Source organism: Chiloscyllium plagiosum, chromosome 35 (genome assembly GCF_004010195.1).
Source record: "Chiloscyllium plagiosum isolate BGI_BamShark_2017 chromosome 35, ASM401019v2, whole genome shotgun sequence".
Lineage (NCBI taxonomy): Eukaryota > Metazoa > Chordata > Chondrichthyes > Orectolobiformes > Hemiscylliidae > Chiloscyllium > Chiloscyllium plagiosum.
The window spans coordinates 19,019,272-19,037,893 of NC_057744.1; the positions used below are offsets into that span (position 1 = coordinate 19,019,272).

The 18,622-nt window shown below is 40.1% G+C and overlaps 1 protein-coding gene across 2 annotated transcripts in view; it reads right to left on the reverse strand.

The window, feature by feature from the left end:
* jam3b (junctional adhesion molecule 3b) overlaps window positions 1-18,622 on the reverse strand; it is a 94,357-nt gene that overhangs the window by 34,659 nt on the left and 41,076 nt on the right. The window contains exons 2-4 of one of the 2 annotated variants that reach the window (XM_043676760.1): window positions 9,716-9,781; window positions 7,551-7,661; window positions 2,725-2,871 (exon numbers count right to left, since the gene is read on the reverse strand). In XM_043676760.1, coding sequence (XP_043532695.1) covers window positions 2,725-2,871; window positions 7,551-7,661; window positions 9,716-9,781 — 324 coding nt within the window. The remainder of the gene's footprint in view (window positions 1-2,724; window positions 2,872-7,550; window positions 7,662-9,715; window positions 9,782-18,622) is intronic. The other variant, XM_043676761.1, reaches the window with a different exon arrangement.

Genomic DNA, 18,622 nt, shown 5'->3' on the forward strand with positions numbered 1-18,622 from the left:
TTTAGACTAGATTCCCCACAGTGTGGAAACAGACCCTTTGGCCCAACAAGTCCACACTGACCCTCTGAAGAGTAACCCACCCAAACCCATTTCCCTCTAACTAATGCATCTAACACTATGGGCAATGTAGCATGGCCAATTCACCTGACCTGCACATCTTTGGACTGTGGGAGGAAACCGGAGCACACGGATGAAACCCATGCAGACACAGGGAGAATATGCAAATTCCCACAGTCACCCGAGGCTGGAATCGAACCTGGGTCCCTGGCACTGTGAGGCAACAATGCTAACCACTGAGCCACCGTGCCGCCCCAAGTATAGTGCAGATCCAGCTACTTTTTAAAATAAGAGTTCATGCTCTCTGCCTCCACCACCAATACAGGCAGCAAATTCGAGACGCCCACCTTCTGTTTAGGAAATGTTTTTCCTCACATCCCCTCTAACTCTTCTGTTAGATTCAAACTATGATCCTGGGTTTTTTTAACTCTCTGCCAAAGGAAATAGAATAGACAGGAAAAACCTATCTTTATTCCTAACAATTTTGTATACCTCAATCATCATTCTTCGAGGAGCATGCCATTCCAATCGAAACTCTATCAACAAACACAATGACTTGGATCTCATTTACCACCCATTGAGAAAAAGAACAGGAAATGACATCACAATAGAAAATGACATCACCGCATAAAATGACATCACCAACCCAAGGAAACCCAAACATATAAATGGAAAGCGGGCTACACCACCAGTGCTTCATTTGGAGGCTCACTGAAGATGTTACCTAGACGAAACGTCTGAAAACAAACCTTCCAGGTCAGCAAGCAAACCTACATCCAATGCTGCTCAGGTTTGTCCTATTGAGGCAAGGAAGGGATGGTAGGTTGAAAGAACCTTGGGTGACAAGGGATGTGAAACATCGAGTCAAGAGGAAGAAGAAAGCTTATTTGAGGTTGAGGAGACAAGGATCAGAAAGGGCTCAAGGGTTACAAGGTATTCAGGAAGGAATTGAAGAATGGACTTAGGAGAGCTAGTAAGGGACATGAAGAAGCTTTAGCGGGTATGATTAAGGAAAAATTGAAACTTTATTGCTGGAACAGCACAGCAGGTCAGGCAGCATCCAGGGAACAGGAGATTCGACGTTTCGGGCACAGGCCCTTCTTCAGGAAGGGATTAAGGAAAACCCTAATGCATTCTACACTTATGTGAGGAACAAGAGGATGGGCAGAGCGAGGGTAGGGCCGATCAGGGCTAGTGGAGGGAACTTGCGCCTGGAGTCGGAGGAAGTAGGGGAGGTCCTTAATGAATGCTTTACTTCAATATTCACTAGAGAGGGATCTTGACATTTCTGAGGACAGCATGAAACAGACTGATGTGCTAGAACAAGTTGATGTTAGGAAGGAGAATGGACTGAAAATTTGAAAAACATTAGGACAGATAAATCCCCTGGGCCAGACGGGATATTCCCATGGTTACTACAGGAAGTGAGGAAAGAGATTGCTGAGCCTTTGCCGATGATCTTTGCGTCCTCACTGTCCACTGGAGTAGTGCCAGATGATTGGAGGGTGGCAAAAGTTATTCCCTTATTCAAGACAGGGAATAGGGTTAATCCTGAGAATTACAGGCTGGCACAACATAGAGGGCTGAAGGGCCTGGACTGTGCTGTACTGTTCTATGTTCTATATAAATATGACTGTCCACTTAATCTATGTTGACATGGCAAACTGAAGGAATGGGTTAGAATTCAAATCTCAAAGCAAAACAAAGGGCTACCTGGTTAAAACGGGCTAGGGAGAAATAATAAGGATTTATAAAATAATTGAAAAATATGATGTGGAAACGAATAATCCATTTAATCATTCATTTAGACACCAACTGACTGGTTTTGCACAATCCTTAATATTTTGGTGTTGTCACAGATGTTGTAGGAGAGCGCGAGCGAGAAAGCGCGATCTAGTTTCAGCCAGTTGACTGCTGGGTGAACACTTCTGAGGGTCATCAACTCCAGTTTAGGTAGGCAAGGCCATCATGATATATTAAGTAGTTAATGGTGCCCATTACATTTTGATATTCCCTTTAGTCCACTATGAAACATGGAGGGAGGCAATCTTGAAATTCCAGAGTCTTCAGTATTAGCCTATCCTTGGACAATGAGATGCCGGAATTCCATAGATGGCTATGCCCTTACGTGCATAGTTCGTATCAAGTCTCCCGGGAATGTCTGCTTGCATTCCACATGCAACATCAAATAATTTGCCCCAGCCATCTTAAAATTTGAACACACAAGCTATTAAAAGTATGACTTAAGTTCATTATAAGACATCCTCATGCTGGGTATGACAGTGACATTATCCCTAAAGGAACCAGCCCTAATTTTATTATTCTTTTTTTCTCCCAAAGGAAAGAACAGTGATAACCCCCCAAAAATAGTTCATGAGATGAGAGATAATTTAGGCTAAGAATGTTTGCTTAAATGTGTCTTTTGCTCTTAAAGATTAGATTTATATCAACAGTTCAAAATGCAAGCCATCTGGATAAATTATAATTTCTTTAAAACACAGGCATAAAAACACATCAGTCTATAAACTATAATTAATGGTTCTTTAAAGATACCTTTGAGTTGAGATGAGAATCTGAAATTCACTCATGGACACAAACAAATCAATGGAAATACCAGAAACAACCTAATCATATACCTCCATTCAGGTAAAAACTGAAAAATGATACCTCGTACTGTTAGGTTAACAGAAACGTCACCCAAATATCCCTCTTCTTTACGTACTACTTCACAGCGATACACTGCAGCATCTTTCCGAGTCACATTGTGTATGTGTATAGACCAGCCCTGTACCTCTGCACGACCAACCAAATCTCCTGAAAACAGATATTTTAAAGATAAAACAACTCCTCTTCGTACAAAACCCTTCAACAGAACTAAACAATTCCACAGCACTTCACAGCTTCATAATTTTCAAGCCAAATGAGGACTTGTCAGGTGGGGTAAGTAGAAGATTAGCCAAAGGGAGAAGTTCTAACAAGAAGAAAAGAAGAAATGTTTAGGGAGGAAATCTCTCAATGTTCTGGTCAACATAGTTGAACGCATTGACATCAAAGGTAAGGGAGTGCAAGAGGAACAGGAGGTCAGAGCTAAAGTCAGAGTGTACAGACGACTGCAGATGAAAGACAGAGATGGAATGGGTTGCAGCCAGTGACAGAAAAGGCTATGAACGAATCTGAATATGACCTGATATTAATGAAAGAGCAAGCTGGACAGTGTACTGTAATGTCTGGTGGCATTAATAGCATTTATGGGTGTGGATGTATTTGATAGAAAGGATATGCAATCATAATGTGAACAAGAGGAAAGTCAAAATTGCAAATAATCTGAATTAACTTGATACAGTCCTCATCTACAAAAAAAACTAATGGCAAGAGTGCAGTTTGTAGAAAATGATCAAAATTATATGGTCAACTTAATAACCATACGCTTCGCCTCACACAAGATATTATCAGCAGAAAACAGCCGAGATCTTCGGTCTCCAGACAGCAGAGAAGACTGGATGTACTCCGAAAGATTTGTATCAGGATCTCCGAAAATCAGAGTTTCAACTTCCAACAGACAAACACTCTGCCCAAAAGCCTCCAACTCTGAGTTAGAGACAGAATTCTGACTTACTTACCTCCGTAAAGAAAGACCACTCCCTCCGTGACTCCCTCGTCAGATCCACACCCCCCACCAACCCAACCTCCACTCCCGGCACCTTCCCCTGCAACCGCACCTCCCTCCAAGGCCCCAAAGGAAACTTCCATATCCGCCACAGATTCACCTGCACCTCCACACACATCATCTATTGCATCCTCTGCACCCGATGTGGCCTCCTCTATATTGGGGAGACAGGCTGGCCACTTGCGGAGTGTTTCAGAGAACACCTCTGGGACACCCGGACCAACCAACCCAACCACCCTGTAGCTCAACATTTCAATTCCCCCTCCCACTCCACCAAGGATATGCAGGTCTTTGGACTCCTCCATCGCCAGACCACAACAAAACAACGGTTGGAGGAAGAACGCCTCATCTTCCGCCTAGGAACCCTCCAACCACAAGGGATGAACTCGGATTTCACCAGTTTCCTCATTTCCACTCCCCCCCCCTTGTCTCAGTCAAATCCATCGAATTCAGCACCGCCTTCCTAACCTGCAATCTTCTTCCCGACCTCTCCGCCCCCACCCCCGTCTGACCTATCACCCTCACCTTGACCTCTTTCCACCTATCACATTTCCGACGCCCCTCCCCCAAGTCCCTCCTCCCTACCTTTTATCTTAGCCTGCTGGACAAACTTTCCTCATTCCTGAAGAAGGGCTTATGCCCGAAACATCGATTCTCCTGTTCCCTGGATGCTGCCTGACCTGCTGCGCTTTTCCAGCAACACATTTCCAGCTCTGATCTCCAGTATCTGCAGACCTCACTTTCTCCTACCTTAAGAGATAGCCAAGGAAATTTAGAGCAATTAAAAGCTGCTCTAATTTCTGGTTAAGTACATTAATGACCTACCCCAATCACACACTGTCACACCATCATTCACTGAGCACTATCACTTCACTCACCCACCCAGCTGTTCCCTACTGTCTTATCCCTGAACCACCCATCCATCTGCTGATATCTTTATAGCCTCACCATCCTATTCACCTGTTACGTGACAAATTCATTCATTTATCTTGCACACCTAACCTTTCCTTTGTCACTTGTCAAAGTTGATTTGGGACTTTGAAACATTTTACGTACTAGAACACAGCAGCAAGTGTCATAGAAAGTAGATATAGCTTTTGTGAAGATTCATGCCAACACCACTTGTGTGATTTACCAGACTGTGTCAGTTGGGATATATTGTGCATTAGATGTCAAGTTCAAAAAAATGTGTAAAGGTAGAAAGATAACTTTTTACCTGATTTGGGTTAGAGATAGGGATATTGACTCATATCAGACAATTTAGATTGATGAAATAATAAAGTCTATCCTGGAATCAGTGACAAGTCAGAAGACTGACTACCTGCTGCCTAAGTTTTAAAATTACCCTGTATTTGAACCCCTTGTGGATAAAGAAGGGAAGCACCTCCACCTTCCATCTCTCCATCCAGTCAACCAAGCACTTCTTGAGCCTTCCAAACCTGCAGTTCTTCAAACTTTATAAAAGCCCCATCATCCCAACGACTTTCAAAAGAAAACCTTTACCTTTTCACTGACCCAAAGCCAAGGAATTGCTGTAGGTCCTCCATTTCAAGCTCTGTTAGGTTCCATTCCTAATCAGGTAGTGGAGCTTCGTACTTAGTCAAACTGATTTGATTTGTGTGCAGGACTATATCATATCCACGCTTCTCTGTTTTCCAGAGTTTAAAATATTGGTGTCAAACCGAGAAATCATCATATTTCTTTAGCCCAATCATTTCTGTACATGAAAAGGTAATCCCAATGATCCTTGGGACAGAATGGTATTTACATTTCACAAATTTTTAAATATTCAACATCCTCCTATTCCTCATTTCCCATTCCAAACCATCACACAACTTATGCAGTTGCAATCTACTAGAAATATTATGAATATTAAGTTAATGCAGCAAAGTGGCACTTCATCCAATGCTGTTTGAAATTTTGGATAACATATTCCTATCCCCTTCATCTGAGGTGGTGATGGAAAAAAAAATTCAAAAAGCTATTTTTTTCCTTGTTCATATTGGATTATACTCAATATATTAATATCAAATCCTCAAAAATTTTATCCTGTACTTTAACACCTAAACAAAGATAAACTGCCTCAACCCTTCCCTGAACAGGGCTGAACATTTGCCAGCATCCCGTTCTTTTGAACATTTGCCATCTACAGTTCACAATTTTAGTTTTCACATACATACTCTAAATAATTGTATTATTGCAATATTACTTATTCCTTACAATATATTCACAAGGCAAAAATAGCAATTACAGAAATGTCAAATCCTTTCCGACACCAAGATGCAAATTGTTCTCATGTTTACCTTTAGCTTCTCATCTCATCTGTCTAATCAGAAGAACCAGAATTAGGTCCTTTGAGCCTGCTCCGCCATTCAATAAGATCATGGCTGATCTCTGATCTTTTCATGGCCTCAGCTCCACTTACCCAACCTCTCACCATAACCCTGAATCCCTTTACTGTTCAAAAAGTTATCTTAGCTTTGAAAACAATGAGGTAGCCTCAACTACTTCACTAGGCATGAAATTCCAGAGATTCCCAACCCTTTGGGTTAAGAAGTCACTCCTCAATTCATTCCTAAATCTGTTCCCACTAAGTTTGAGGCTATGTTGCCTTGTTCTAGTTTCACATGCCAGTGGAAACAACCTCCCTGCTTCTATTACCTTCACAATATTATATATTTTTTTAAGATTGTCCCTCATTCTAAATTCCAATGGATATAATCCCAGTCTACTGTCTCCTCATAAGGCTCTCAACCTAGTGAATCTTCTTTGTACCCCCTCCAGCACCAGTAGTCTCAACTAAGATGACTAAAACTGTACACAGTACTCCAGGTGTGGCCTCACCAGCACCCTATACAGTTGCAAAGTTACCTACCTGCTTTTAAACTCAGTCCCTCTAGTAATGAAGGACAAAATTCTACTTGCCTTCTTAATTACCTTTTGCATCTGTAAACCAATCTTCTGCAATTCATGCACAAGGACAACCAAATCCCTCTGCACAGCATGCTACAGTTTTTTACCATTCAAATAACAGTCCTTTTACTGTTATTCCTACCAAAATGGATGATTTCACATTTAACAACATTGTACTCCATCTGCCAGACCTTTGCCCATTCACTTTAACTATCTATATCCCTCTGCGAACTTTCAGAGTCCTCTGTATACTTTGCTCTTCCACTAATCTTGGTGTCATCCACAAACTTTGATATACTACATGTGGTCCCCAATTCTAAATCATTTATATAAAAATTGTAAACAATTAGGGTCCCGACAGAGATTCTTGAAGCATCCCACTAACCACTGCTGGTTAACGAGAAAAGCACTTATTTATCCCCACTTTTCTTTCTGTAACTTTACCAATCCTCTATCCATGCTCAGATATTACCTGTAACACCATGCACCTTTATCTTATGCAACAGCTTTTTGTGCTGCACCTTGTCGAATGCCTTTTAGAAATCTAGATACATCATATTGTCCACTATACTCTTAATGTCTTCAAAAGAATTCCAATAATTTAGATAAACATGACCCACCTTTCATGAACCCATGCTGTGTCTGCCCAATGGGGCAATTTCTATCTAGATGCCTTGCTATTTCTTCCTTGACAATAGATTCAAGCATTTTCCCCATTGTAGATGTTAAGCTAACTGACCTATAGTTCCCCATCTTTTGTCTACCTTTTTTAAAAAGAGTAGCCAGTGTTAATCTACCAGTGAAATTTTAAAAGGGACAAAATGATGAGATGCAAGGGATGGTAATTGTCCTTCTAATGAATACATGCATTTTAATTGATTCAGGTGGCAATTACATTAAAATCAGCCCACACCTCTAAGCCGGTTTTCAAAATAAACTAAATCGGTGCCAGCATTCAATTTCTTCCATTCAACACGAAGCTCGCCACTTGGATTGTAGGTGGTAATGCAGGATAACGATACGGCTGGAAAAAAAATCATGTCAAGATTAGAATTTTTTTGAAAATTCATTTTAATTACAGAAGATGCATATCATCTCTTGAATGAACGTTTGTTTTCAAAATGAAGAACTCAGCACATGGAAATGGAATAGTTTTCACCTTATTCGTTTAGCATGGCCTTTAACCACTTCAAATCAAGTAATAACAGTTTCTGAGCTCTAACATGAGAATACTCCATACTGCGCCGATGTAACATTTCTCCAATTCTAATATAGGACAACAGCAACAGATATTCAACACAGGAAACATTGGTGGAGATGCAGCAATTAATTTTTACCTTTTAAAATATGTTCCACGTTCCTTTTGTCTGTCATCCCGCCAATTCAATTTATTCCTCATTCTCTCTCTTTCTGTACCTAATTTGAAATGGAATTTTCCCATTCTACTTGCCACTTCTTTCTCAATTCTTACACGCTTATTTTACAAAACCTTCAATATAAATTGATAAAGGAGATGCAGTTGCTTGCCTAGGCCCTTAACATCCAGGCCCTTAACATCCAGTTTCTGTCGCTGATGTTACCATGCAAGTTACCGGTTTTTTCAGAAAAGTAACAACCAGAATTTTGAGCTAAATAGAGTTTATTAAGCAAGATTTTATAAATAGTTAAGACAAGTAGTGAAGACCACATGGGAAGTCTTTTATCCTGCAAGGTCCAAGATTCTTTAAAAGTTGCAGGAACAGGCCATGCCTTTCTTCTCCTGTATTTGAAGTGATGTAACATTGAATGATGCCTTCAAGGAATCATGCCACAAAAACAATCACTGAATTTGCAACATTTATTCCGAATTTTGAGGACACTTTATTCCTTATTAGGAAATTTTTCAAATTAACTCTTTCCACTGGCTTAAGGTGAGAATCAAGTGTCACTCTACCTCTCCACCTAGAATTACATGGACTAAACTAAATGTTTAACTCTTATGCTATCGGCTCAAGAACTAACATTTTCTTGTGTGTACAACTTTCAGACAGAGAAACTGTTAAAACCATCTATCATAAACCAGTCATCTAACTCCACTAGGAATTCTAAAGCAATTAAAAACAAATATTTTTAGCCAAATATCAGGTTGTCTTTTCAAAATATAACTACTTCTTCTACAGTTTCAGTTAATTGATCAAGTCAATTAACAAACAAAATCTACAAAAAAATTCTTGTCTAAAGATGAGCATCATATTCAGTTCAAGCTGCTAAGTCATCATACTCAGCTAAAGCTAAGTTCAAACATTTATTTCTTGAAAGCTGACAAGCAATTATTTATTTGTATGTCATATAATTAAAAAGACAATTGCTTAACACAGACCTAGTCCCACAGTGGCAGCAGAACGGGCATGGGCCAAGTCTTGGAGCGACAGCCTGTCCTTGCTGTGCTGCTGAATCCCAGAGAGAGTACAGGCTGGAGCCGGAGTGAGAGCAGAGCAACCACAGGTAAATTTGCAAGCCATGTCCCAGAGCGATGGCAGCTGAGCGAGCACGGGCCAGCTCCTGGAGTGGCAGCGGAGCAAGTCCTGGATGGAGGACAGTGCATGGAGGCAGAATTGCCTTGTGTTCTGAAGCCAGCAGGCACAGACTCATTTGGAAAAGGACTAGAGCTTCTAGTCCTAATGCTTACCTATATCTTCTTTTGCTCTGTAATAACACTTAAAAGTATCCACACCAAGGTATTCTGTCTCTAAGGTAGTGCCGAGAGGCAACATTACAAACTTTGCACTGTAGTCATTGAGTGCACAGGACAGTAAAGGTTATTCTAATTCTAACATTATAGCAATTTCAGGTCACTCGAGCCAGCAAGACTTGTTCTTCACAAGTAGCTGGTTAAGTTAACTGCCATATTAGCAGAAATGCAAACTGAACAATAGCTTTCATACGATATTGTAACAGACCTGAATTAAAAAAATGTCATATTCCAGATTGTAATTGAGCACAGATTTGCAAAGCAGCATCAATTAGGAAGTGACACAAAAACACAGGAAATATAATACAAAAGTAGAAACTGAAGTAATCTGAATCATTGCAACTTACCAGTAAATTCATCTGCCACAGGGTTTGGATCACGGGTTGTCACCACTCCTGCCAATGTCTGATAACCTGAACAGGAAATGAACACAATTATTTTTATGAAAATACTTTCACGAATATAGCAAAATAACCTCCAAAAATTCTAAAAGCGAGTCACACTGAAATAATGAGATCTCTTAACGGTACACTTAGCAGACGGCTGGTTTGTGAGGCAAAGGGATGCCAACAACACGGGTTCAATTCCTCCTCTGGTTGAGGTTACCATGATGGATTCACCTTCTTAAGCTCCCCGCCCTGGCCTGAGGTAGAGTCATATTACTTAGAAATAGACCCTTCAATCTAACCAGTCCATGCCGACCATAATCTCAAACTAAATTAGATCCACCTTCACTTACCTCATATCCCTCCGAACATTTTTTATTCATGTATTTATCTAAATGTCCTTTGAATATTTTAACATCCACGACAGCCTTGAATGTTCGTTCCTTGTGTAAAAGAAAAATGGTTCCTCGTGTTTTTTTTTCCCCAAAGTCTTACTCCTCTCTTCTTATGCCCTCCAGTCTGGGAATCCCCCACCCTAGGGAAAAGGCAGCTGCAATTCACTTTATCTATTGGTGTGATGACCTTCAGATTAAACAACCACTAGTCTCTCTCTAATGAGAGAAACACTCTCTGGTCTAGTAAGACTGGTGACTTTGTTTCTTTTAAAAAAAACAGTAAAATACGAAGTTGGGGTAAGTAAATGGAAGTTACTTTTGAATTTCCAGAAAGCTGACAATTTTCCCATCCCGTATTGGCAGATAATTTTGAATACCTAGGCAGCTTTGTACTCAATGCTGTAAATTTCTTCCAAGTGCACAGTAAATAATTTGCAGGAAAATTAACAAAAATTTGTCTAAATGAAACATATAGACTCCTGAGTGGGCTTGACAGACAAGATGCTGTGAGGCTGTTTTTCTGAGTGCCAAGTTGTCATCTCGGGGCCATATCTCAAGATAAAAAGTCATCCATTTAGGACCAAGATGGGGAAATCTCTTCAAGGAGGAAGGTTGCAAATCTTTGGAAATATCAAACATTCTCCAGGTGCTCATAGATTATATCTTACACAAAGATCAATAGAATTTTGGGATTTGAGAGAAATGAGGAATATCAGCACAGGAAATTAGAATTAAGGTAGTTCAGCCAGGACGTTAACAAATAGCCAAATACTTAGAAAAAAGTTCACTTTGTTTCTAGAATTCCCAAAACTCCACAACAATAAGGATTGTCTAATACCATTTTGAGCTTGGTGTATACCAATTAAGAGATAATTGTCGGAGGCTGAGGGGTGACCTTATAGGAGGTTTACAAAATTATGAGGGGCATGGATAGGATAAATAGACAAAGTCTTTCCCTAGGGTCGGGGAGTCCAGAACTAGAGGGCATAGGTTTAGGGTGAGAGGGGAAAGATATAAGAGAGACCCAAGGGGCAACTTTTTCACGCAGAGGGTGGTAGGTGTATGGAATGAGCTGCCAGAGGATGTGGTGGAGACTGGTACAATTGCAACATTTAAAAGGCATTTGGATGGGTATATGAATAGGAAGGGTTTGGAGGGATTATGGGCCGGGTGCTGGCAGGTGGGACTAGATTGGGTTGGGATATCTGGTCGGCATGGACGAGTTGGACCGAAGAGTCTGTTTCCATGCTGTACATCTCTATGACTCTATAATACCACTACCATGTGATGCAATTGTCAGCTTGGTATAAGGCTAACTAGAGGAATGCTTGTCTTCATGGTGTATAAAATTCTGAGTGTGAATGAAATGATTGAAATAATGCACATCGCAAATGTTCTAAATCACAATGGACAGTGCAACTGTTTCAATATGCGATGGATCAAGAATAAGTTTATAGATACTGCACACTTCTAAAGGACCAATTCACGATTTCCCAAACACAACTGGGTTACAGGTATTCTTCTGTTTAATGTTTGACATATTTTTTAAAAATTCCATTCTCCTTTTATCCTCTCAATATCTCTTGCTATCTAATTTGATTCAAATTCATCATATTTTCTTCTATATCACTCACTGTTTATTCCTGCTTCCACTGGTTTACAAGACGTGCAATTAAACATAATTGCAAAGAGGTTCTAGATGCAATATTAATAACACTATGCCAATCCACAAACCTATGGCACATATAGTGCAATGTAAACAATGAGATAAATTTCCTTTTGAATAGGATTCAATAATTCTTTGGAGAACACAACATATTCCCTTGCTTTAAAACCTGCCCTCCTCTCGAGTCTTCTTCACCCTAAAAATTCATTTGTGATAAAACGTGGGACACACCAGGACAAAGAGCCAAGTCAGATTAATTGATCAGATGTAGTCAGAATACAGTGGTTTGCAATAAGTGTGATGGTTAAAGCATCAATAGTTATTTGGAAACCAGGCAAAATTGAGCTCAAAAAAGTTTTTGTAACCATTCTAATTTAATTATGCATGATAACAATTTCTTACTGGAAGCTTTTGGCATGGTTTAAGTAACATAAGATCCCCAAGTCTTCAGTCTGGCAGAAATCCAAGTTGTAGCTCAAATTAGATTTTTCATTATCCATCAACACACCTGGACAAAATTACAAACTTGTTTTTAATCTAAAAGTTTTGCAAGATTTATGCTCTAGATATGTTTAGAACAATTTCAGTTCTCCTGTTAAGAACCCATGTCAATTCCGTATAATTTGGCCACTATGCACTAATACTTAACTAAATATTAGTTTGCTAGTACTGATAATCCAGAGACCCCGCCGAAATTTCTGGGGACATGGGTTTAAATCCTAACATGTCAGCCATGAAATTTAAATTCAATAAAATCGGGAATAAAGACCTCATTTATTGTGATCATTTAACTACTGTCTGTTGTTGAAAAAAAGTCATCAAGTTCACAAATATCCTTTAGGAAAAGAAATGTCATCCTTACCTGGGTTTGGCTGACATGACTAGCAATGTGGTTAACTCTTAACTATCTTCTGGAATGAGTACCAATCATTCAAGGACAACTAGGGATAGGTAATAGATGCCAATCTTGCCAAACAATAGCCACAATCCATACAAATTTTTTAAAAATGATATTCTTCAGCACAGTAACCCATGTACTAGTGTATAATGGAGAGAATTTTTACTCAGTGTGCTGAAGAAAATCATTAACAGTGAATACAAAACAGAAGTGTTTGGGAACATTAGTAATACCCCAACTGCTTCTGGATAGCAAAAACTGGATACAATTAATCATAGCCCTAAGTGTAAGATCTCTCTAACTATATTAATAATTTCTGAATTTTAATGCTCTTATCCTTTTCCATAAGTCCACTGAGGAAAGGACAATTCACAAGAGGGAAAAGTGGGTAAACTCATTGTAATCTTCCACTTCCAAGCTTACTAGATGTTAATAAAGCTACAATTGGAATTCCTAAGTATTACAATAATTATGCCAAACTGAGAATTAATTTTCTTCAAATTATTTAATCATACTTACTAGAAATACTTTTCATCCAAATACAATAACAAAAATAAAAGCAAAATACTATGGTTGTTGGAAAGCTGAACTAAACACAACATTATGGAAATGCTCAGCAGGTCTGGCAGCATCTGTGGGGAAGAGCATTTAACGTTTAGTAGAATACAATGAGTCTTCAGTGATGAAAATAATGCAAGTTAAAATTCAACAATGAAAAACAAAGGAAAAGGCCTATGGGTCAGAAATCTCAGTGAACAATACATAAGGTCAAAACCAATCATTTGTTTCAGCCAAAACAAAAAAGGTTGGCTAAACTGTGCTGATGACCATGGCATAAAGTTGAACCTCAAAGCATGCTTCCCAACCTAGGCATTGGCTTATATGCCTACCGACACATTTTGGTATCAAACATCGAGCGATTGTCTTACATGTTGTGATCTATATTAAAATATTCTCACCCAAAAACACAACCAGTTTCTTGCCTATTCAAGACTACCACATGCTTTCAAAATTCGAGAATAACTCCAGGCAGTTGTATATGCATTTATGGACAAGCAAAATTGATCTTTTGAAATGTTCAAAAAGACAATTTGGCTGTTAGATTGGAGTTTATGAAGCATTTTATCAAAGCCCTACTCAGATTTCTGTCGTATTCATGTCCCTTCTAGAGAACAGTATGGTTGTATTATTAATGCTGGTATGTATGATATACTGGTAACCTGGAATATTTCACAGTTTTGTCTAGTTAGATACTTTGGTTCCAATCCCTTACACTTTTGAAATTTAATAATCAATTCTCAAATTTAGAACTTTTGTGCTAGGTCATTACATTAGCTTACTGTAAATTGTATGTTCTGATTCTACTATCACCTCTTGTTTAAAGCAACCTTCCAAAACAAATGACGATCTACCAACAGCCAAAATGCTAGCTTTAATAGAGTGCTTTGGGATGTATTTACCAAAAAAAAAAGTGTATTTTATGCTATACTACAATTAATTTACAGTAGTGCATCACCAACCAATAGAAGTAGGCCATTACACAGAGGCTATTGTATTTGAAAATCCAACTGTACTGTTTGACTCCATTTATTAACAAAATATTATTTGTTTTTGGAGTACAACTAACAGTTTAGCAAATTGATTGTGCTGCATTTAGTTCATATAGAAAAGTTGGCTAGCCTTTGGAATTAACAGATGAATTCATAAATTTTGACAGTATGAAATAAAAATGTCATAGTTCTCATGACAGCTTCCAGTTCCAGTATGATGCTCGAAGTGATACAGCTCCATATGTTGTCCTGTTTCCCACCTCCCCCAATCAAAACAAAATGTTCAGAGGCACAGTATAGTTTTACCTCCTCCATCTTTATTCTGGGTCCTGGAGGGAGAGAGAACAATCACCCATGTGCACAGAGACAACAAGTTCTCTGTCATCTCTGGAAGATCAGTTTCTTGATGAATTATGTAGTCATTTTACAGGGAGGAGAATCCAGATAAGGAAACATACATATTGAATGGGTAACCGTTACAATCAATGAGTGTCAATAGTAATGATTAAGCCATCTGCTATTACACAATGAATGTACTTAACTTTAACTGGCTTCACATGATGAATACTTTTCACCTTTTTAAACTGACCTTACATAGTGAATGCTCCCAATATTGTTAAATGGCTCTAAATAATGAATGCTTTTCCACCTTGTTCACCTATTACCCTTGCCTCCAGCACCCCATTGTTAACTGCAAGTTCTTATCTGATCCGAGCTGAAAATGTGTTGCTGGAAAAGCGCAGCAGGTCAGGCAGCATTCAAGGAACAGGAGAACCGACGTTTCGGGCATAAGCCCTTCTTCAGGAATCTGATCTGATCTTATCTGATCTAAGTCATGCTCAGGTAACCCTCGTTTCACAAAACTCAGAACTTAACTCTTTCCCTACCTACCTCTATACACATTCTCATATATAGTATTCTGCTTGGAACAGTGCTGTACAAAAAGCAGTTCACATCTATTAAACATTATTTCACTAGCTACAAATCGAAAGAGATCAGCTTCCTGCTTTCTGAACAAAATTTCAAAATTGTGTATATGGGGTTATTACAGCATTTGCTGAGTAAACTACTACTGTTTATAAATAAGTGTTTGTCCATTTATGACAAGAGGCAAGGAGAAATTTGAGGGTTGAATGTCTTCAGAACTCTGCTTCTATTCACCTTTTCAGGAATAGAATCTTTAAATATTTTTAAGGCTAAAACAAATTTGTGATGCAAGAGGCAGTCAAATGTGGTGAAGGACAGGCAGTATGTGGTATTATCAGATCAATCATGACTTTACTGGATGGTGGAACAGGCACGGGGAATCAAGGTATATTCCTGCACCAAATTTGTATGCTCATTATCAGAACAGCAACTAGCAGCAACTCGTAGGTCTTTTTTAAAAATTCATTTGTAGGTGCTGCTGGCTGTTCTGCACTTATCCCTGTCTCTGCTTGCTTTTGAGAAGGGTGGTAGAGCTGCTTTCTTGAACTGCTGCATTGTGGTTGACCCACAAATCTCTTAGGGAGAGAATTCAGGATATTGATCCTGGAACAGTAAAGGAACAGCAACATATTTCCAAATCAGGACGGAGTGTGGCTTGGAGGGGAACTTGCAGGTGATGGTGTTCTAATGTATCTGCAGCCCTGGTCTTTCTAGATGAGAGTGGTCGTGGATTTGGAAGGCGCTGCATAAGGATCTTTGGTGAGTTTCAGCCGTGTATCTTGTAGATAGAACACACTTCTGCGAGAGAGCATCAGTGGTGGAGGGAGAGGATGCATGTGGGTGTCATGTCAATCAAGCACGCTACTTTGTCCTGGATGGTGTCAAGTGTTGTTGGAGCTGCACCCATCCAGTTAAGTAGGTAGTATTCAATCACGTTCTCCTTGACTTGTGCCTTATAGATGATGAATAACTCATAAGGTGAGTTACTGGCCTCTGTTCTGCTCTTGTAGCCACTGTGCTCACGTTACAGATCCAGTTTAGTTTCAAGTCAATGATAACCACCAGAATGTTAATAATAATGTTATCACTGAATCCCACACAATGTCAAGGGGTAGAGGTTAGCATATCTCTTTTTGGTGATGGTCATAGCCTGTCATTTGTATAGTACACATGTTACTTGCAACTTCTCAGTCCAAGTCTGGATTTTGTCCAGAACTTATTGCATTTGATCATGGATGGCTTCACTCGAGGATTGCCACTGGTGAAAATTGCAGTTATCGGCAAACATCCCACTTCTAATCTTCTGGAGGGAAGGTTGTTGATGAAGAAGAAGATTCGGTCTGAGACACTGCCTTGAGGAACTCCTACAGAGCTGTTGTGGAGCTGAGATAACTAGCCCCAACAACCACGGCCATCTCCCGATGTGCCACAAATGACTCCAAACAGAAGAGTTTACCCCAGGATAGCCACTGATTCCAGTTTTGCAAGGGCTCCTTGAAGCCACACTTGGTTGAATGCAGCCTTTATGCCAAAGGCAGTCACTCTCACCTCACCTCTAGAGTTCATATCCTTTTTCCCTGTTTGAACCAAGGCTGAACTGAGGTCAGGAGCCTTGGCAAAACCCTAACTGGGTGTCACCAAGTAGGTCATTACTGAACAGGTGCTGCTTGATAGCACTACTGATGACACTTTCCATTACTTTACTGTACTATTAGTCTACTCTCAATCATCAGCAATTAACTGCTAGGATGTGCCCAGCTTTTTATCTACAGGACAAACAGGCAATTTTATATGTTGTCAGGTAGATGCCAGTGTTGTGACTGGACTGGAAGAGCTTGGGTAAGGGAGCAGCAAGTTCTAGAGAACAAGTCTTTAGTATTACTGCCAGAATGTTATCAGAGTCCATAGCCTTTGCAGCAACTAACTAGTGTCTCCAACAGTTTCTTGATATCATATGGAGTCAATCAAACTGGATGAATTCTGGTATCTAATCTGGGCACCTCATCAACTCGGCCCTTCTGGCTGAAGATTGTTGTGAATGCTTCAGCCTTATCTTTTGCACTAATGTGCTTGGCTCTTCCATCATGAGGATAAGGACATTTGCAGACCCTCCTCCTCCAATGAATTGTTTAATTGTCCATCACCATTCAAGTCTGGATGTGGCAGTACTGCCGCTCTTAGGTCTGATCCGTCAATGGGTTCAATTAGCTCTGTCTATCACTTGCTGTTTGCACGGTTTGGCATACAAGTAATCCTGTATTGTAACTTCATCAGGTTGACACTTCATTTTCACGCATGCCTGGTGCTGCTTCTGCATTTATCACTGAACCAGGGTTGGTCCCCTGGCTTGATGGTAATGGTTGAGTAGGAGCGATGCCAGGCCATGATTTACAGATTGTGCTGGACTACAATTCTGCTGCCTTATATGGCCTACAGTGCCTCACTGGAGTTCCTAGATCTGTTTTAAGTCCATCCCATATATCACTGTGATAGTGCCACAAAACATCCCCACAAGACTGTGTGGTGGTCACTCTTACCGATACTATCATGGACAGATGCATCTGCAGCGAGCAGATTGTTAAGGATGAGGTCTAATATGATTTTCCTCTTGTTGGTTCCCTCACCACATGCCGCAGATCCAATCTAGTAGCTATGTTGTTTAGCAGCTGATCAGTCGCACTGCTGCCAAATCACTCTTGGTGGTAAACATTGAAACCCCCACCCAAAGCACATTGAGCCCTTGCCATCCTCAGTGCTTCCTCCAAGTATTGGTCAATGCAGAGGAGCACCAGTTCATCAGCCAAGGGAGGACACTGTGATAATCAGGGGTTTCTTTGCCTATGTTTAACCTGAAGCATGAGACTTCATGGGGTCCACAGACAGTGTTGAGGACTCCCAGAACAACAACTTCGTAAGTGTACACTACTTGCCGCCTCCTGGGTCTGTCCTGACGGTGGGATGGTAGTGTCTGGGACAGCCATACTTTTGGAATCATACCTTGCAAACAATGTCAAGCTGTTACTTGACTAGTCTGGGAGACAGCTCCCCCAATTTTGGCACTAGCCCCCAGATGCTAGCAAGGGAGGGCTTTGCAGGAACGACAAAGCTGTTTCAGCCATTGTCTCTTCCTGTGCTTTGGTCGATGCCAGGTGATCCGTCCAGATTCGTTTTTTTGAGGCTTTGCAGCGATTGATAAAACGGAAATGGCCTAACAAGCTATTCAGAGGGCAACTGAGAGTCAACAACATTGCTGTGGGTCGGTAGTCACATATAGGCCATACGAGGTGAAATGGCTGATTACCCTTCCCTAAAAGGACAGTAATGAACCAGATGAGTTTTACCAACAATCAACGATGGTTTCATAAAAACTGAAATAACTACAAGTGCTGTAAATCAAAAACAAAAACAGTAAGTGCTGGAAAAGCTCAGCAG